Source organism: Triturus cristatus, chromosome 2_2 (genome assembly GCF_964204655.1).
Source record: "Triturus cristatus chromosome 2_2, aTriCri1.1, whole genome shotgun sequence".
Lineage (NCBI taxonomy): Eukaryota > Metazoa > Chordata > Amphibia > Caudata > Salamandridae > Triturus > Triturus cristatus.
Genome location: NC_140582.1, coordinates 807257741 through 807279644, shown reverse-complemented (window position 1 = coordinate 807279644; position 21904 = coordinate 807257741). Strand labels below are relative to the sequence as shown.

Here is a 21904-nt window from a genome sequence, read left to right as displayed (position 1 = left end):
AATGAAAGTTGGAACCAAAAAGTGACTGTACAAAGTGTAATATTTTGTAAAGGGTTTCCATAAGTTATAAAGAACGACCATTCAAATACACATTTTTCAACAGTCTACGTATACAGTGATACAGGCTGGGTGATGGTCCGTTCTATGTGCTTGTCGACGGCGTTTCGACCCTTCTGTGAATGTGGGGTCTCTTCAGGACTAACAATGTAGGGACATCTGGATTGTTACAAGGGCACAGCCTTGGTGAACGTGAAGTGCCTCGGTGGAAAGTGAAAGGAAAGAACTCACGTGAGGACCCAGCCGGGTTCTCACGGTGTGGAAGGCCGGCTCTTTAGGATACGAATAGGCTGGAGGGCTCTTCGAATGTCTCGCTACAGCCGTAGCGAATAACTTCCCATTGTGGAACTGGGTTTAAAATGGCCAAGTGTTTGGTCATTGTACCTGGAGCGCATTCATACGCTCAGTCTGCAGCAGATCCAGGCAGCAGCAGCGCTACACGCAGAGATTCGTCCACTCCTCTTTTCCCTACTATCTAATTGCGGTACTACTACACAGAGTACCCCTGAACACTTGGCAGACCATCACCCAGCCTGTATCACTGTATATGTAGACTGTTGAAAAAAGTGTATTTGAATGGTTGTTCTTTATAACTTATGGAAACCCTTTACAAAATATTACACCTTGTACAGTCACTTTTTGGTTCCAACTTTCACTTGGGGACACTATGCACAAAGTTTTGTGCTTTTGACTTGGAACCATTGTTTTCTCATATATAACTAATACCCTGGTTCCGTTATGAGTAGGGTTCCCCTGTTCTTTGTGGCCACTCCAATTCGTGGCTTAGGTATTGAGCCCATTTGGCTTATGTATTGATCCCAATTCCTTCACTGGTTAAACTTAGCAGACTGTGAGGCTCAGCCAGGATAAGGCGTATGGTCATCGATGAGGTGACATCCTTATTCCAGCTCTGGGCAAGAGCGTTGAGCGATCCAAATATAGGCAGATCTGCCATCATTTGTAATGCCACTTGCTATGCCATTTCCTTCAGTCATACCTACTGTGCATGTGAATTTGTGGGAAATGTGAAGGTGTCCGACACGAATGCTCAGTTTGTAGCTGGCTTCCATGTACTTTAATGGAACAGTGGCTAATGATTTGCCAGATATTATCTGTATACAACAAGCCCAATAAACCAATGCATCAGAAGACATTAGGCATAAATAAGTTTTTGCTGTTCTAAGTGCAACCTAGGTGTTAATAAAAAAGTACTTGAGATTCCCAATACCACATCCTAACAAAAGAAAACAGTGATGCAGGGAAACTGGAATGTAAGCAGGGGTGGGCCTGGAAAATGTATGGACACCTTCATATCTGTAAGTGTGTGAGTATTCACAAACAATTTACATGACGATTCCCACCCGGAAAACACTGGTAAAGTTACTCCTGCTCTACTGGTGCTAGCCTTAAACCTAGTAGGACATCTAAACATCTTAGCAGTCTAGCAGAAAGGCTATGTCTGTAAGGAAAAATATTGGCTTGTAGGATTGAAGGTCCCATGGCAGAGTGTCCATGTAATAGCCCTCTCCTCATTTTATCACTCTGGCTGGCCCAATATGTTTCATGTGCAGGAGACCTTGGTCTGGAGTCTACTGACCAGTGGGCTAAATGTCGATGATGTGGAGGCCATCAGCCAAGTGCTAAACTCTGCTGGATGGTAGGGGTCCACTCAAAGCTCTACTCCCTTTAGCGTGTATGGCTCCTGTACCCACGACCAGGCCTTGACTTTACTAATGGTTGATGGTAGCTTACTATGTTAGAGGGCTACGAGCCTTTTCAGCTGCCACCAGCCATCACTCGTTTCATGGGTCGGCAATGGGGGAAGCAGTCACAGATTATGAAAGGGGGGCCACACTGGGTTAGCCCTTGACTGCCAAGAGAGTCCGGAACTCTGCTGGAGAGCAGCATTCAAAAACACATAGAGCGCCTCCAAGGGGACTTGTGGCACAAGCTTTATGCACAGGAAAACAAACTGAGTTGATTGGTATGACTGAATGGAAGCAGGATGGAACATATAGTGGCAGAAACCTTTAACTCTATGCTGTGACTAAGGTGCTGTATACTATAGTCTATTTTGTTTAAACTAAGCACCATTTTGTGAAGTCTCCTCTTTCTAGCTTCCTTTTTGAGCTAAATCATATAAAGTTTGGGAGTCTGCAGTAAATTGGTGGTGCTCTTGTCCCGCCAAACTCGTAGTTCTTCAACGCCATTTAGAAGTGGGGAACACTTGAGAGTTTTGACGGCAGAGCCTCAAGCTGGCCTAGTCATCGGAAACCTTTGAATCCAGCACAGAGCTGCTAGGTCGCAGGGTGGTAGCCATGCCTAATTGGGGTGTTGCTAATGCCACTGATGTTTGGTGATCACACACAGTTAATTAGAGAACTGTTTGTGCTACACAAGGAGAGATTTCCCTTCGCATCAGGGCCTTTTTCATTTCTGCTCAAGCAAACCCCGCAGTTGTCAGCCTCATTGTGCACAACAAAGAATTGTTGAGCGGGCCGCCTCAATATAGTATTCAGCGCTTCCTTAAGTGCATCTGCCACACCAGCAGATGCATTCAAGGCAGAGAGATCCCTGCCAGGGACCTTTTTAATTTACTGAGTTTACTTCAAGCACACCGGCCACTCAACAAGTTCTTTCATGTGGTACAAAAAATATCCTACAAGGAACAATTTAATATAAGAATCAAAGCAATCCACATAGCACAAACAATCATTGACGTAAGAGGACATCAATAAGATGGGTCATCTGGACCTCGACTACCTCACAACAGAGCTAGGGTAATACATTACAGCACTCCACTTACCATGAAGTCCAATCAGTCCACATATTTGAATAACATTTTCTCCTTCCAAGACAGTAACTTCTTTAAATGTGGTGACATCAGACAGCATTGTTTCGCAGATCCGCTCATGGTCACTAGCGGGCAGAGGAAATATTGGTGTTTCAAGAGTATCTCCACATGCTGGATCCCACTTTATTCTGAAGCGCACAGAAAGAAATCCAAGAATGCTTCTGAAAGCACAGAATCGGAATACACACTCCCAGTGGCTACTGGACAATTCAACTTCAAGCCGAGGCAGATGTAGCACAGCTAAGGCCACCGGTGCAATCGTCTTCAGAGCATTGTTCACAAGATTCAAAACCTATGTGAGAGAAAAATGTTTTAAGATACACACACTGCAGTGACATGTAGCATCTGTGATAATAGATACTTTATCCTATAATATAAATTGGAAGAGCAGAAGCTTAACTCAGCAGTAATCTGGGGGAGTCTAAATATCATTACCAATGGGAAAGGTCATAGATATCAGTATTGCTTGAGAAACTTATGTTCAACATTCAACTTTCACATGCAGTAGGGTTAGTTATGTCTTTCAAAAGACTAAGGGCCTGAGGTTGAGTTGGACCACCGAAACTGTGGTTGAGGTGTGGTGGCGGTCGGGGGCCGCCGCACCATCAGTCCAACCGCGGTATTACAAGTACGGCAGCCGTATCGCTTTGGGACCAATCCAACTGCCACGGATCCGCGATCCCTGGCAGTGGTGCAGCAGTCTGGGGAAGCAATATGCATGGCAATGCCGCTGTAGCACCATCATGCATATTACGAGTTTCCCCACCACCAGCCTTTTAATGGAGGTGAACCCGCCATGAAAAGGCTGGCAGTGGGGAAACAAAGGGGCCCCTACAGGGCCAGCTATTGACCCTGTGCATGGGGGTGCATGCACAGGGGCACATGTTGAGCCCCCCTGTGTGAATCAACCTCTGTTCCTGCATGGCATGGACTGCTCAGAGAAGGAGGATTTAGCGGGACTACTTCCGGTAATTCCTGGCCTCAGAGTACCATATGTAATTCCTGGTATTACCACACAGCTAAGCCCTCATTGTGCGCGGCCCAGAAAATGTTGTGATATTTATCGCACCTGATAAAATGTGATTCCATAGTCAGAATTTTTCCAGTGCCAGAAATACCATCAGATTACAAGTTTTTTTAGGGTAATATCATGCAGATTTTCTTGCTTACCGTACCAAAATCTGCCTGTTCCAGTCAATATCAGGCATATTTCCCAGCTAAATATTCGTAGGTTTGACGTTCCTATATTGACCACAAAACCCATAATTGGGATATGTGTGGCAACACGTTACTGCACATATCGCAGTGAACCGGCCGATATTAATGAGCGCCCTAGTGTTACAGAGACTCGTGATATCAGTAACTTCAGGGGTGTGATACTACCAGTTGAAAACCAGATGCCCTATGTCTGCGTGTGTGAGATTGAGGGACACTATTAACTGCCCTTTACTCACATGGTGTTGTATTGCATTGTATTGCACTGTAATTGCATATAGCGCTTACTACCCCAGACAAGGCATCTAAGCGCTTTTTCGGCGAGTAGCACGCTACTCCGGAACCCATAAAGGATTATTGGTGAATTAGTATAGTGAAAATATGAAAGTAATTCGAGCGGTGGATATGTTAGTTAGTTATTTGGATTGAGAAGGATAGTGGAGGGATAGAACAGGAAAAAAGGTTTGCATTTATATAGCGCTTGCTAACATTGATGGGTTATTTGTTGGTCATTAGCAGCAGTTACTGGACCTTTCCCCTCAACATGCACCCTTGCTTTTGTGTCGGGAGCAGAATTGTTGGTCAGACCATTCTCAGATTTTAACTTCCTCAGCAGAGACCATTCACTGTTGTAAACCCCAATGTGACCGGCAATAACGCTTAAATTAATTATTTCACGAAGTCATCCAATGCAAAAAATCTATAAATATTATTCAAACACCTCATGTTTGTGGAGTTCAGCTATTAAGAGTATGACACTGTTTAAAACAATCACGCTGTCGCTACCTGACCGACAATTAAGACATCGTGATGACCTGTAACGCTTTAAGGTCCAGGAAAGCATCTGGGTGCACTGTGCCAATCTTGTTGTCTTGTAAATTAATGCTTTCCAGCTGCGTGCAAGCTTGAAAATCTTCCAAGCCGATCCGAGAAATCTCATTGTAAGACAGGTCAAGAATATTCAAAGATTTTAGCCTCCATAGACCTGGAAATGAAACAAAAGGTGTTAAAAAATGTAAAGCAAACCACAGAGCACTTATGTAAATATTTCACTGGTGATCACCTACATTAAAAACAGAGCATATTTTTACCGTCTGTTACGTAGGTTTAAACACAACATATACAAAAAGAAACCTAAAGAGGGTTTGTGTGATTGCCAGCAGCAGTCATTTAGGTTTTAAGCAAATTGCCTTGATAAAAAACTATGTTTTTGTTGTGTTTCCTGATTGCCGTAAAGTGGCTTGCTGTATTTTGGATAGTCTGAGATGGTTGGTTGTGTTTTGGGTCAAGCCTACCAGATGGCGTAAACTACCTGGTTGTAAAAGAGCTAGTCAACTTACCAGATCTTGCAGTGGGCTTGAAGCCCACCCATGGCTTAGTATTAATTGCCATTATTGTCACTCTTGTATTGTATTGTATATTCACTTGTATAGCGCAAAACTGTCACCCTACGGGTATCCTGGCGCTCTGACAAAACAATCAATTGCTTATGCTACAGGAGAAAAAACAGCCTCGACGGCAATCAGGCTTCTGGGAAGAGCCAGGTCTTAAGGCTCTTTCTAAATTCCAGTAAGGAGTCTAGCTGTCTGATGTTCCAAGGGAGCTCATTCCACAGTCGGGCCCCTACCACACTGAAGGCCCTCCCGCCCATCCTGGCACGTTTGAATCTAGGTTGTGTCAGTAGGTTAGCGTTAGAGGAGCACAACTGTCCTGGAGGGGAATAGCGTGAGAATCTTTCCTGCAAAGGGACCGGGCCCTCCCCATGTATTGCTTTGTGGACCAGGCAGAGGGACTTGAAGTGAATCCTTTCTCTGACCGGTAGCTAGTGAAGCTCTCGCAGTGCCTGTGTGGAAGAGGAGTCGCGTCTACGATTAAGCGCCAGCTTTGCTGCAGCAGATTGGACTCTCTGCAATCCCTGCAAAATATATTGGGGGGGCTCCTAAGTACAGGGAATTGCAGTAGTCCAATCTGCTGAGCACTGTGCTCCTTACGATCAAGGCACGCGAGTTGCCTGGCAAAAACGGGAGAATCCGGCGGAGTACTCGTAATAGCCCAAAGCACACGCTAGCTGTCCTGTTCGCTTGCGAATCTAATTGAAGATTGCTATCAAACATGACGCCGAGGTTCCGGATAGTATTTGCTGGTACCAATGGAGCCTCTTCCGGGGTCAACATGAACTCTGTCGACAGATGATGACTCTGCCCAGGTGGCGAGTAGAACAACACCTCAGTTTTTGCTCCGTTAAACTGCAGGGAATTATTCCGCAGCCAGTCTGTGGTCAAGCGCATGCAGTTTTGAAACTGTTCTAAGGGCATCGCCTGTTTTCCTTCCAGCGAAAACACCAGTTGTGTATCGTCTGCATAATTTACTAGTTCAACCCCAAACGCCTTAATAACCGCAACTAATGGTTGCAGATAAATATTAAAAAGAATGGGGCTGATACTAGAGCCCTGTGGCGCTCCGTAGGCTACGGGAGATTTTCCTGAAGAGAAAGGTCCCAGCGTTACCACCTGCTGTCTCTCCGCGAGATAGGAGTGGAGCCACTGTAATGCTCGGCCTTTTATTCCTATCTCCTCCAGTCGCTCCAATAAAATAGGATGACTTACTGTGTCGAATGCGGCTGACATATCCAGGAGCACCAGCACAGCGGTGCTCCCGGTGTCAGCCCGCATTCGCAGATTGTCTAGCACGGTGACCAGAGCAGACTCCGTCCCATGGCCAGGGCGGAAACCGAACTGGTTCGTGTCTAACAGATGATGCTCTTCAAGGAATTCCGAAAGAGATCTGCTCACAACCTTTTCCAGGATCTTAATAGGGAAAGGGAGCAAAGAAATAGGTCGAAAATTGGCCGGATTGGTAGGGTCCAGGGAGGGCTTTTTGATAAGAGGGGAAACCACAGCCTGCTTCCATCTATCCGGGACCAGTCCGGCTTCCAGTGATTGGTTGCAGATCTGGCGCAGCCAAGGGAAGGTTAAATGGCCGTATGTTTTCCACACCTTCTGGGGCAGGGGGTCAAGGGGTGAGCCGGAGGAGATGCTCCTGACCAAGGAATCAAAGGTAAAGACCGACATAATGGGAAAGGCAATCAGAGGGTTGTGCTGGTCTAAGGTCCCATTAATTGCTGTTTTTTTACCGGGATTCTGGGCAGTCGCCTTGTTGTCTTTAAAGCGGTCGACAATTTTAGCCACTTTATCTTGAAAGTGAGTGGCGATCTCATCACAAAGCTTTTGTGAGGGTTCTACTCTATTCTCCAGGCAGGTTGGAGCTGAGATAGTTTTTGCTATTCTGAAGAGCTCCGTAATCCCATTTGGGGCTTGCAGAATAGATTGAGCATAAAATTGAGCCTTACTTTCCAGAATAAGTAGTTTGTATCTACCTAATGCTAACTTCAAAGTAGCCTTATCCCTATCCGAATACCCCTTCCTCCATGCCCTTTCCGCTTTCTTACATTGTGATCTTAGTTGTCTCAGATCATCGGTGTACCAGGGCGCTGAAATTTTCTTTCTGATTTTCACTTTTTTCATGGGGATCAAATTATCCAATGCAGACGTGATATACTCCTGGTATGTGTTATAATTATCCTCCACAGTACTGGAGCTCTGGAAAGGGCTCACCGTAGGCGGTGTGAGGAGGGCGCCTATCCTTGCTAATTTAGCCCAGTTTCTCCCTTCCCGATACAGCCCGGCCATGTTGACTTGGGCAGGAGAGTCATCTAGCCGTATTGTAAAATGTACCAGATAGTGATCCGTCCAAATTTGAGGAGAGATGTTTAAAAGTTCCACCTCCGACTCTTTTGCAAATAAGAGGTCGAGTATATGCCCTCCCTGATGTGTCGGGGAGTTGACTAGTTGTTGAAGGCCCAGATTATGGCATGTATACTTCAGATCTCTCAGTTGGTTTCTCAGGCTAACATTCTCCCACCAGTTGAAGTCTCCCAGGATGATCATGTTGGAGTGAGATAGGGATAGGTTGACAATGGTGTCTAGAACGGGTTGCTGTGAAGTTTTACTCCCCGGAGGGCGGTAACACAGTAGACCTGATAAAAGGTTACCTCTGGCTTCCTGTAACGAGAAGCCCATCAGTTCAAATCCCTCTAGCTTATCCACTTGTAGCAGAGTGAAGTTAAGTTCCTCCCTGAAAATTAACCCTACCCCTCCTCCCATGCCCTCGTCCCTGGATTTATGTATAATTTTAAATCCATCCGGGCAGGCAAGTCCAATTTCAACTGCGGAATCCGCTCTAATCCAGGTTTCTGTGAGAAACAAGGCGTCTAGTTTCAGATCCTCAATTAGTAACGCTATTTCAGAATAGTGCTTTACCAATGACCTGCCGTTGATCAGTCCACAGTTGAGGTGACCAGGAGTATTAGCACGCACATTTCTTATGCTTGCCCTGGTATCAGTGGCGCTGCCATCAAGGTCACTAGCAGCAACAATTCCACTGTTTTCCCTCGTGCCGATCGCAATCAGCTGGTTTTTGGAATAAACATGGCGTACCTTGTTGGAGTCTTATTCGTCGGCCGGCATCCGGCTCTCGTCCGGGGCGCGGACGGTCGCAGACGGGCTTGCCTCTGGCGCGCCCCCACGCTTGTATTGCTCTGCTTTTATGGTCTCCCCGTCTAAGAGCGCTAACGCGCGTTTCAAAATGGCGCTCAGATGTTGGATCCAGACCGATCCAAGATGGCGCTCGCGGTTTCAGAAGTGAGAAAATAGGCCCCGCTCTAGGCAGCAGGTGAGTGAAATTTTGTTTTAAGTGAGGGTATGCGAGATAAAAACACAGTATAGCACAGTAAAAGAGCGAGAGTCCGGTCAGTAAATTAGCAGCAAAAAGCAATTAGCAGCAACAAGTTACCGGCCCTAGAACCAGTAATGGCCCCCGTAGCGGTTCACTCCTGAGGCTAAAGCTAGCGCGTAATGTCAAGTAATGTCTCATTTGCTTGCTTCTTAGTCTATGGATTGCCTTGTTCTTGTTCTGTCGGTTCCTCCCCTGAAGTAGTGTCTCTTTACTTGTGTCCTTCCACTGCTTACTATGTTTTCCAGCTGCCTCTCATGTGCTTCCCTCCCCCTCCTCCCAGTATATGATGTTTTCTCTCATCCGTGCACTTCCTTTGCCTCTTTAAATTATTTTCTTTTCCTGGGGGGCGCTAGAGAGCCGGCAGCAAGACGGCTGTTTTCTAGAGCAGATCTGCAGGCCGAGTGCTAATAACTGCCCATTATCCTGGCAAATAGGTTGCATCCGAAGCTGTCGGCTACGGATATAGTTGAAGGAACACGACGTGAATATTATTAGACCCTGAGGCGCTTACAGGAGCAGCAAGGTGTGGTAATTTGTCGATCGGCCTCAGCGGCCCGGCTACGCAGCGAGGCAGCAAGATGGCAGCCACCAGAGACTAATAGCGGTACCGGAGCTGCCGGAGCATAGATGCAGAGCTGGCAGCGACGGGAAAATGGTGTGACGGACAGCGAGGTACTAACCGGCATGAGATTGAGTCTGGGCTGACTGACGCGGTTATAGGGGACGGAGCTACGAGACACCCACGCAAGTGAGTGTAAGGAGTTTAGCAGTGCCCAGCTCACTTAGGCGGCCCAGATATTGTGTGGGAAGGCTGATGCTGTGGCGGGAGCTGCAGCCTGATCTGTTCCCCTGAGAATCCATCTGGGGAGCCTGTGGCTATGCGTAAGCTGCTGGGTCGCGCTCTGGGGCCTGTAAGGCAGACCCAGTAAAAATTTGGAAGGGCCGCACCGACTAGCCTGAACTAATTGAAGCTGCCTGCCGAGTGCGGTCGAGACAGGAGCCAGGCAATTGTGGGACAATTGAGAACAAGACCACAGCCACAACAAACTGGATATATATTAGACTGCGGTTTGACCTGGAGAGCGCGGGTTGCTGTCACTGTGGGACACGTTTGTTGGAGCGCCTGATTGGAGCATGTGGGAGCTGTGTAGGGCACACATCTGTGACACTGTTTCCACCGCCTAAACACTGCCGCGGTCCCTGGAGAGAAATAGCTGTGTGAGGAGGACACTAGGCCCATCATGGAAAAGACAGATAAACAGCAGGAACGCCTCACGTATGAGGTCCGTAAGCCTTCTAGGTCCCAACAGCACGCACTGTCTGACTCTGAACAGGACCTGCCAGACAAAAGCACCTCTACACTGGAGGCGATGTTAATAGCGATGCAAAGCAGCCTACAATCTATTGATGGGAAAATTGATGCTCTCAACATGTGTATGGACCATTTTGCAACCAGATTGGATAAACAGGGTGCCCGGTTGGGTGAAGCAGAGCAGCGCATTTCAACTATGGAGGACAACCTTCAAACAGTCAAATCTAAAAGTCTGAACATGGATAAAGTGCTAGCTGTGATCCAAGCAAAATATGTTGACTTGGAGGCGCGGTCGCAGCGTAATAATCTCCGCATTGCTGGGCTGCCAGAGACCACAAACACAGGCCGGATGGAACTATATATTGAGTCAATGCTCAAGGAAGTGTTTGGGGCTGAAAACTTATCTGAAGTAATGCTGGTGGGGCGGGCCCACAGGTTATTAGTGGCGTGCCCGGTACCAGGTGCCCCGGCGCGCCCGGTTGCTCGCTTACCGCAACACGGATACAGTCCTTGCTTGGCGAGGGAGAAGCAAACCATCAACTGTAAAGGAAATGTGATTGAGTTCTACCCTGATTTCACTGTCACAGCACTGGCGGCGAGGTGTGAATTTCTCCCAGTAAAAAAGAAACTGCTTGCTGAAAATGTTCCCTATGCCATGCTATACCCTGCTCGGCTGCGGATTGAGGTGGAGGGCAAGCAGAAAATGTTCACGACTCCCAAGAGTGCAATGCAATATGTGAAAACGCTACAACAGAACTGGAAGAACCCTCAGATCCAGTAGCGGACGATGAATAGGCAAAAGACAGTACGGAGATTGGCGCTGTCGGTGTAAAAATGAACTAATCAATGAGAGAGGGTACTAGGAGCGAATTGAAAAAGGTCCTGAACCAATGCTCCTAAAAGTCATATAATATTCCAAGGATGGTTACAGTTCCTACATAAAGAAAAGAATAGTAATAGCCAAAGAATAGGCTGTAAAGAGTAGGGGATGTCTCCAAGGACAAAGTGAGTGTGTAGAGTGAGGAGAGGATACTCCTTGTTGTGGTACTTGGTGCCCTCACACACCCTTGCGGATGTTTAGCATCATCATTGGGCACAGTTGCTCCTCGTGGGGGTGGCGCTGCAGTCCCTCACGGGCCCTTGGTTAGGGGCTCTCTGGTGGAGTTCTTTTAGGAGTTGCCGCATTTGTGAGTGTGGGTGTGTGGGTAGGGGTGTGCTAGTGGGTGCAGGTTATACCCACTAGCACCCGGCGGTTGCTCTGCCGGTTACGGCAGAGCAACCGCACGGGTAGGTCACCCCGCAAAGTAAGGCTACGAGACTATCCTTACAACGCGGCTCACGCTGACGGAGCCCACCACCGAGTTGGAGGGGGCTGTGAACATTAATTTCGTATAAAAACGGACTCTGGACACGAATTGTCAAGCGTACCAGACCTAGGTAACGGATGGGATTACGGGCTGTCTCTTCCCGAACCCGTTCTTGGTATTTCCCTTTTTTTGGTCCTGACGAAGCGCTCCTGGATCCAATAGGGACCTTCAGAAAGCGCGAAACATGTTGACCTAACTTTTTTTACAGCACTCTTGTTAATACACTATACGGGTTGAGAGAAGTGGGACATTATTTGGTTAAGTTTCCCCTCTCATTATAGCACTATCGTGCATCTCCATCCCCGTCAATATTTTAATTTGAACCAGGGACCTCCCAATTAAACTATTTTTGGACCCTGTCTCAATTTTATAACCTGCACCCACTAGCACACCCCTACCCACACACCCACACTCACAAATGCGGCAACTCCTAAAAGAACTCCACCAGAGAGCCCCTAACCAAGGGCCCGTGAGGGACTGCAGCGCCACCCCCACGAGGAGCAACTGTGCCCAATGATGATGCTAAACATCCGCAAGGGTGTGTGAGGGCACCAAGTACCACAACAAGGAGTATCCTCTCCTCACTCTACACACTCACTTTGTCCTTGGAGACATCCCCTACTCTTTACAGCCTATTCTTTGGCTATTACTATTCTTTTCTTTATGTAGGAACTGTAACCATCCTTGGAATATTAGGTGTAAAAATGAAGCCAACATTGGTGTGAGATCCACAGAGACTATCCATCTTTTCGTATAGGTTGGGGATTCTTCTGCTATATGTAGAAATGGTTACATTGGCAGCAGATTCTGGAGGACTGTTTGGGGGACATGCCGAACACACTAAATTGTGATACTGTTGAGTGGGGCTCGCTGCTACAAAACTAAAACAGTTGCAGTAAATGTGTGTGGATGATGCATTTTTATTAGGTTTCCTCGGGAGGGATTTTCAGGTACCAGCGACCCCCCAACGGGTATACCCCAATTGCAAATGTTAGTGTACGACCGTGTTGTGCACAGAGTTCTGTTGATGGGGGATGGCTTTGGCAAGTTGGATAGGATGACGTAGGTGAGGGGTGGTTTTTTGGGGATTGTTAGTGTTGCAGATACAGTACATGCGGTAAATAGGTGCGCTCAGTTGGTTGCTCGGTGGGGGTGGGGTGGCACCCCATTTGATTGCAAGGACTTATTCCTATGAATGGCAACTCAGGGAGGTTTAATTAAAATGCTGACATAGAATGTACAAGGCCTAAATAACCCCAAAAAATCAGGCATGTATTTGCATATTTGGACATGCACGATATTCAAGTGGCTATGTTGTAGGAAATTCACCTGACCAAACACACAGAGCAGACCGTGGGGAAGAGGTGGGCAGTTGTAAAGGTGGCCTTGTCATACTCTGTATATTCAAGAGGTGTCATGCTTCTAGTAAAGAAGGGTACTCCATTCACACTTACTCACACTGAAACTGATGATCAGGGCAGTTTCTTGTTGGTACAGGGCTCCTTGGGGGCTCAATGGTCGTGTTGGGTAATACATCGGGCCTAATGTTGATGATCCTGCTTTCTTAAGGCGTCTGGGGTGACTTCCCCCATCTATGATCATATGGGGAGGGAACCTAAATGTAAACTTAGATCCGGTAATGGATAGGTCTGCGTCCATGGATTGGCATGGAAAACAGGCTGCATCAGCAGTCAGAGAGGTTATGGATGCAGAGGGATAGATTGATGTGTGGAGAGCGAGGAATCTAGGCGGGAAGGAAGGCACTTCTATGTCTTCAGTGCATAACTTGTGGTCCAGGCTGGACTATTGGTTGGTTTCCAAAGAGGTGTGTACATGGACAGGGAGGGTGGTGCATTTGGCTAGAATGTTATCTGACCATGCTCCTGTATTGTTGGAGCTGGCGATCCAGACGTACACCAGACCCCCATTTCAGTGGCGACTGCAGCTGTAACCGGTCTTTCGCACCAAAATAGGGACAGCCATTAACAATTTCTTTCACGAAAACGAGGGATCAGTTGAGGGGGCAGGAACATTAAGGGAAGCTTTTAAGATTACCATCCGTGGGGAAGGTATGGGGGTACAAGCTGGCATCCTGAAGTCGCTCCGTAACAAACTTCAAGATATCGAAAGTAAGTTGCAGAATCTTGAACGGCAATATGAACTACAGCCAACATCCCACAAATTGACACGATGAGAGAGTTAAATTCTGAGCTCGAAGAGATTTCAGCGCAAGAGGTGTGATATAGGTCCAAGAGCTGGACGGCAAGCGCATATGGGGAGGGAGGCAGAGTGGGAAGTACACTCGCCACCAAACTGTCTGAGCAAAAAGAACAGGGTCATATAGTCGAACTACTAGGAAAAAAGTGTGGGTCTCATTATACGACATCGGCGATATTGCCGGTGTTTACTGATTTCTATGCTGATCTATATGCAAATTGGCAGGCTGCTACAGATATCGAAATTGCTACCTATGTAGACAATATGGTGCTGAGATGGCTGTCATTGGGTCAAAGGGAATTCCTCCTGCAGCCATTAACTGTTGATGATGTTAAAGAGGCCATTAAAAAGCTGCCAAATCAAGCAAGCGGCCTATAAGGCCCTCGTCACGGAGGCGGCCAGGGGCCTCAGTAGAGAGCAACAGGGGAGACTGTATGATGTGGGTGATAAGGCTGGTAAATTGATTGCGTGGCTGGACAAAAAGGAGAGAGCGAGTCGAGTTGTCCCAACGATTGAGAAACAGGATGGTGTGTGTGTCACTGAACCGGAAGAAATTGTTGACTGCTTTGCAGAATATTTCCGTGGGGTGTATTCCCCGGTGTCTTCCCGCTCGGAAGAAGATTCCCATGCCCTGCTCAGGGACATCGCGCTGCCTTCCCTCTCGGAGGAGGACAGAGTGTCGTTGGATGCCGCCCCTACGTCTGAGGAAATTGCCCTCGCCATCCGTTCGGTCGCTTCCGGCAAGGCCATGGGTCCTAATGGTCTTCCCATTGAATTGTACAAGCTGCGACCGGATACGCTGGCGCCGCATCTCCGTGCTATGTTTCTCGTGGCCCACTCGGCGGGTTCCCTCCCGCCTGACCAGCGTCTGGCCACTATCGTGGTTATTCATAAGGAGGGGAGACCACGGGACCGGGTCACATCCTACCGGCCAATTTCGCTGTTGAATGCGGAGCCCAAAATTCTCGGCAAGGTGTTGGCTAATCGGCTGGTTGGGGTGGTGTGCGACTTGATTCACCAGGATCAGTCCAGCTTTATCCCTCATCGCAATACTGCGCTTAACCTGCGGCGTCTGCATGGGGTGCTCGCACGTGTCCCGTTCATACGGAAGCCGGCCATTTTGGCGTCCTTGGACGCCACTATGGCGTTTGATACACTTGAGTGGCCATATATTTGGGCGACACTCGCGAAGTTTGGGTTTGGCCCGGGATTCATCGGTTGGGTAAAATTGTTATATTCTGGACCGCTGGCGCAGGTTGTTGTGAACGGTAGAGTGTCGGCTCCGTTCGAGCTGGGCAGGGGCACGCGGCAGGGCTGCCCGTTATCGCCGCTCCTTTTTGCGCTTGCTTTGGAGCCCCTGGCGGAGGGGCTGCGGTGGAATCCTTCTATCCGTGGTCTCCGCTGGACCCCTGAGTATGAGGACCGCGTATCTCTATACGCTGACGACATTCTATTGTACCTGGCTTCCCCACGTAAATCACTGATAGTACTGGTTGATGTATTGCACTCATTTGGCCTCAACTCCGGCCTTGTAATCAACTGGGCTAAATCGTGTGTATATGTTCTCTCTGGGGAGGATCCTATCCTTCCGCGGGGTTGTCCTATCCAGATCGCCCCGCGGGGCTTTAGGTACCTGGGTGTCTTCATTACTCTAGACGCGGAGGCCCGCTATAGTCAGAATTTGCTTCCCCCCCTCCATCGCCTGAAGGAGGACGTCGCGCGTTGGAGGCGTTTGCCGCTCTCGCCGCTCGGCCGGGCGGCATTGTTTAAGATGATGTCGCTGCCGCGTTTCCTGTATGCTTTACAGAACACAATGGACGTCGTCCCGGCGCGCTACTTTCACGAGGTGGAGAGTTTGCAGCGCCGACTGTTTTGGGAGGGTAGACCGCGCATCGCCCTTGCGAAGCTGACGCTCCCTTGGTACGATGGGGGGGTTGCCCTCCCAGATATCAAGCGATATTATTGGGCCTCCCAGCTGGCTGCAGTCAATCACGGCCTGTACGGGCCCGCTCTAAACCCTGCCTTTGAAATGGATAAAATGTTAATGCCGGGTGGTGATTATAATCGGGCGCTCTACTCCAACTCGCTCGACGCGCGTCTGACAGGCCCCACGCGGGTCATGGTACAAGTGTGGCACGCGGCTAATGCGGCGATGGGGTGGAGGGACCGCTTGACCCGTGCGACGCCACTATACGCATCTGAGCGGCTGGGCTCCCTGTGGACCTCGAAGGGTTTTGAGAAGTGGGACATGATAGGCATTAGCCGGGTGGGCGATCTTTGGACGAGGGGGGGATTCAAGACGTTCGATGTGTTACAGACAGAATTCCAGCTGCAGGATAGGGAGTATTTTCGATATCTGCAGATTCGTCACGCGTTGTGCTCCGTCTTTCCGGACTTCGCCTCCATCCCGGAGTACTCCCCTCTGGAAGATAGAGTGCTGGATGGGCACGTCCCGGACGGCACGATTTCGTTAATTTATAAAAAACTTATTAATGACCGTTCGGGACTGCTGACTGGCCTTCGGGAGGCATGGGTTGCTGATGGATTGGAGCTGGATGACGAGGACTGGGTGTCTGCGGTGGCCTCCCCGAAAGAGGTGGCCATACCGGCCCGCCTTCGCTTCGTCCAGCTCAAGATACTCCATAGGGTCTATGTTACGGGTCCGAGGCTGATGCGTATGGGCTATGCTGTGGATGGGTTGTGTAAGCGTGGGTGTGGTTCCTTGGGGACCTTTCTTCATATTTTGTGGGAGTGCCCGGAGGTGACGCGATTCTGGCGTGGTGTGCATGAGGTTTTGCGTGCAGTCACGAGTGTGCCACTGCTGCCCGAGGCGAGGAGATGTCTTTTGAATGTGTGGGAGCCAACAGACTATTCGGTGCCGCAGACGTGGTGGGTGACTCTGGGATACATGGTGGCCACACGTGACATTGCTCAACTGTGGGGTTCCCAGAGGTCGCCGACTGTCTCGGCGTGGAAGGATAACATGGATTGGTGCATGTTTCGGGAAAAGGTGGTGTATGTTGCTAGAGGTAAGCCTGGTACGTGGGTGAAAGTATGGGGCTCCTGGAACGCCTACCGTGGGGGAATCTGTACCCCGCCGTTATTTCCCGATCCGTCACCGGCCCCGTCTCCTTAGCCAGTTTGTCTTCCCGGTTCTGGGCAATGTGCCTACTTAGTCCCCGTCCTGACCTTTTCCCCCCCTCGATACTCCTATGGATTGGTGGGGTCCCCCTCCTAGGGGAGCACATGCTGCTGTCTTCGATTGTGGGTTGCCTTGTGGATTTGTTTCTTGTTGTTCTTTCTACTAAAATGAAACCGTTATGTGGTGTCTGGATGATGTGGCTACCAACGCTTCTTCCAACTCCTGTGAATTTCCCTCTGCCGCAGTATGCGTGCTATTGTCTGTATCACATGCTCCTTTTGCTTGCTAGCGGCCGGCCTGAAGGTTGTAGGCCCATCTTTGTATATTTTTTGGATTCTGTAATAAACGGATTCAAAAAAAAAAAAGAAAAAAGCTGCCAAATGGGAAGGCAGCGGGAGCAGATAGCCTGCCCAGTTAATTTTATAAAGTGTATGCGGATCAGTTGGCCCCAAGACTGGCAGAGGTAGATGCGGAAGCATATGATAGCAGGATACTTCCCCCCACTTTACGTGAGGCCCTGGTAGTCATGCTATTGAAGCCAGATAAGGAACCCAAAGGTGAATAGTGACGTGAAAATTCTAACTTAAATAATTGCGACAAAACTGCAGCCACTGGTGCCCAATTTGCCGCTACCAAATAAATCCGGATTTGTGCAAAATAGATCTACAATGCACAAATTGAGAAATCTGTTCTGCAATGCTGCATCATTTGAACCGTGAACTGAAGGCAGTTGGGGTGCTGCTCGATGCCGCTAAGGCATTCGATTCCATACAGTGGGGCTATATGTTCACTGTGCTGAGCCGTATGGGGCTCCCCCCTTCCTTCATGCAATGGGTGCATCTGCTCTATCCAGAGCCGACTGCGAGGGTTCGAGTTAACAAGTTTTTTATCGGATCCTATCCCAATTTGCAGGGGTACTAGGCAAGGATGCCCACTGTCACCAATGCTTTTTTCCCTCGTGCTGGAGCCTCTAGAGTGTAAAATCAGGCAGAGACGTGGGCAGGCTGCACTGCAGTTCGGACAGCACATATTCTTGTATGCAGACGACATGCTGCTGTATGTGGGGGAACCTGAGATGAATCTCGAGCCCTTGCTTAGGAAGTATGTACAATTTGGAGGGTACTCAGGCAACAACATAAACTGGGAAAAATCTGTAATATTACCCCTCACACAGTGCACCACATCATATGAGCTAGAATTCCCACTGACATGGGCTACAGAGCCTTTAAATATTTGGGTATTTGGATACATAGGGACCCAGAGGTTGTAGTGCAAATTAATTATGGGCAAGCGATTACAACATTAACAGATCAGGTGGCTAGATGGATACATCTCCCACTATCCCCATCGGATTGTATTGAAGTAATAAAAATGACGGCACTGCCTAAGTTCCTTTATCTGTTTGTGTACATTCCCATAGTGTTAAGTAAAACGCTTTTTAAGTCATTCCAAGCATGCTTGCTGACTCTGGTGTGGGTGGGTAAGCAACCGCGCTGCAGCTGGGATACTCTAGTGCAGCCATTTGAGCGAGGTGGCTTTGGGGCGCCGGACATGCGACTGTAGTAATTGTGTGCGCAAGCGCACTTTGCGCACTATTGACAGTTGCCACAGCGATATCTACCACATCTGGCTGTGGAAGCAGATGATGCTCACCCAACCCCACTCACGGCAATGGTGCTTTATAATCGCCCTCTGAATCCCAGAGTACACATAAACACAGTGAGTTGCACTTTACGTGCATGGAAGGAGCTGCGGGTTAGAGCAGGTAGGGACTACTTATACACCCCAGCCCTGATGGTGGCTGCAACACCCTGACATTTCAGTCACCGAGGAACAGGGGTCATTGGAAATACTGAGGGGGGTTGGTGTTACCACACTAGGTGACCTATACCCTAGCAGGAGATTTATACCATTGGAGGCCCCCACTGCTAAGAAGCCTTATACTGCAATGCTAGGTTTTGTGTATGCTAGACTACGCGCGGTAATTAAGGTGATATACCCAGAGTTCCCGGGTGAACCGTTGGTTCTGAATGCACTTCAGATGCTGTTGTCCAAGGAGGATATGAAGGGTCTGATAACCAGGTTATACAACACTTCACTCATTGAAAACCCAATGGCTACATTTGTGGCTCATGAAAGATGGAATGAAATGCTTGACATGCCGTTGTTGTGGGAGGATTAGGTGTAATTTTGTGCGCTGCCTCACGGCAAATTTCAACCTCAGGATAATTCACTTTAAATTTCTCCATCAGATATATTATACACCAGAGCGGCTACACAGATATGGGCTGAGGGGGGACTCATGTTGTGTAAGGTGTGGTGCAGAGGGCGCAGGCTTTATGCACCTTGCCTGAGGCTGCAAGTATGTGTTGCTATATTGGGTCAAAGTAACACAACTTCTATCTCAAATATTTATGGAGAAGGTCGATTGCACTCCGTGGATATGTTTGCTGGGATTGCTTAAATCAATTCAACCATGTAATCGCAAACTGGCATCTATCGCACTATTACTGGCCAAAAGACTAGTGGCATAGAACTGGGGTGGGAAGGCTGTACTTACAGTAACGCACTGTATTAAGGATTAAGGGAACAACTAGATATTTATGCTGAGGAATTGCCGGTCTTCTCCAGGCCAAAAGATATCTGGAGCCCTGTGACACTCTTCTTTATGGGGCACCCTGATGTGTTGAAATAAGTCAAGAATTATGATCTCTGGGGCCAGAAGAGGGGGCACTAGGTGCCTGCATGTGTAATGTGATGTTGACCGCTACCCCGGATGGAGTAGTCGACAAGGGCTAAACTGAACTGAATGTACTGCAATGGATGTTTGTGTTATGTACTGTATGTTGTTACTTCTGTTGCATTTGTTGCATTAAGCTTGATTACCAAATGCATATGTATTATGCAGTGATGGAATAATAAAAATCAATAAAACATTTTGTTCAAAAAATTATTTTCGTTAGTACTCCATGAGTACACGTGTTTTTCAGCTGTTTCCCTTGTCTGCTTCCCTTCCTCTCTTTGTTCCTCTTTGCTCTCTTGTCCATGTGCTTCTCTCTCACCTGTGCTGCTCTCTCTTTCTGGTATGTGTTTCTCTCCACCCACACTGCAATCTGTGTTGATAAATCTCTTTCACATATGGTGTCCTTGCCGAGGTGTGCTTCCCCCGGCCCTTGTGTGCTGGTTTTTCCCTTACCCCCACCCACTCTTTTGTTTTTCCCTATCCCCAGCCTAACACCTGTGGCGTTTATTTCGATTAACACTTTCATGCTAAAAAACACATAATTGTTTTATATAGCAATCCAAGTAAAGTCTACTATATTGAATCGTTGAATAAAGTATTACACAAATGTCACCTGGGTTATTCTGCTGCTATGCTTATGCATTCTAGCGCATGCGTGCATTAGTGCAATGACATGACCAGCATGACACCTTTTTTATTTCACGATGCTACTCAACATCCCGCTGTACAATACGGCCAAATGCAATTGGCAAAGCCAATAAGTCCCAAATGTGTGACCTTTTGGCTTTGCCAATGCTGGTTTACTATATTACAGTAGAGGGACATGGGTGAGAGGAAAATCATGTCTCAACTGAACCAGTAACATTGAAGACATTGATGATCTAGTTTAAACACTCTTTGAACAACTTTCTTTTCAGTCAGTCTAAAGGCTCCATTTACCTGAGAGCTCATGTGTATTCACCAGTCAGCTCCGATATTCAGTCTAACAAATCTAAAAAACAGACTATGAGTGGGTTTCTAGTTCCATATTTGATTCTATTAAGTTCATGTGTGGTAGTCTCAGCTCTCCAAATGGCTGCTAATGTGTAGGTGCACATGAAACAGAACTTTTAAATTGCACTCAGAAAAGGTGGAGGGAATGGTAGTGTGGCAAAGTCTGTATATCAAAATATCAACAGAAATATAAGTTGTGCAAAGATTTCGAGATTTAGAAATTGATAGTCAAGATATTGACTTCAAATACCCATAATGAAAATAACAAAACTATTGGCTACAAAACTATTGACAGTAAACATAAAGTATGTATAAAAATATCTACTAATAAATTACCTAAGCTTAACCAAAATATCTATGACAAAAATAAAGTGCACAAATATATTTTTTAAAATGTTAAAAAAAACAATTTCTAATTAATACTAGCTAAACTTGAAATAAAAGTGTCATTATTTTAAAAATGTAAACTTATTTGTAATGAAAAAATAAAAAATACATTTACTATTTCGAAAGAATATTAAAAGTTAATACAAAATTGTCTACTACTTAACATGAATTAATTTTATCTTACAGCATAAATTACATCAAGTTGTTTTTGATAAATATCAAAACTATCAAATTATGAAAAATCTTAAAGGAACTTCATGAAGGTAAAATAAAATCACTAACAATAGAAAATTATTTACTTGTGAATTAATATAAAATTGAAATAAAATACAACACATTTAATATTAATTCACCCATTGTTAATATTGTAAATAATAATGTATTGAATATCAAACCGTTTTCAATTCGTTCATAAACATCATAATTATAAAAATTAAACCTACAACAAATAAAATTACCAAAACATAGCTTAAATATATAATTTATTAATAACAATCCAACAGGCATTAAAATAGTATATAAATTGATGGAAGGGGTGAGATATACTATTCTACCCCCAAGCCAACAAGCATTGGAGAAAATGCATCCTTAATATTAAAGGGATAAAAATTAATATTTCAACTCAAGTCCTGCAAACATTGTGGAAAAAGCATAAATGGGGTAGTGATCGTTGGGTTTACCTTTTCTAAATTCAGTCTTACAAATATTTGGAAGGGGGTGAGATGGGAGGGGTGAGATCTACTATTTTACCTCCAAGGCAACAAACATTGGGGAAAGTGCATTCTTAATATTAAAGGGATCATATTTACTAATTCAACTCAAG

General features: G+C 46.9%; 1 protein-coding gene across 1 annotated transcript in view; it reads right to left on the bottom strand.

The window, feature by feature from the left end:
- The window catches only part of LRRC66 (leucine rich repeat containing 66), a 64117-nt gene that overhangs the window by 36071 nt on the left and 6142 nt on the right, over positions 1 to 21904 (bottom strand). Inside the window, 2 exon segments of the mRNA XM_085642110.1 lie at positions 2864 to 3203; positions 4942 to 5111. Coding sequence (XP_085498236.1) covers positions 2864 to 3203; positions 4942 to 5111 — 510 coding nt within the window.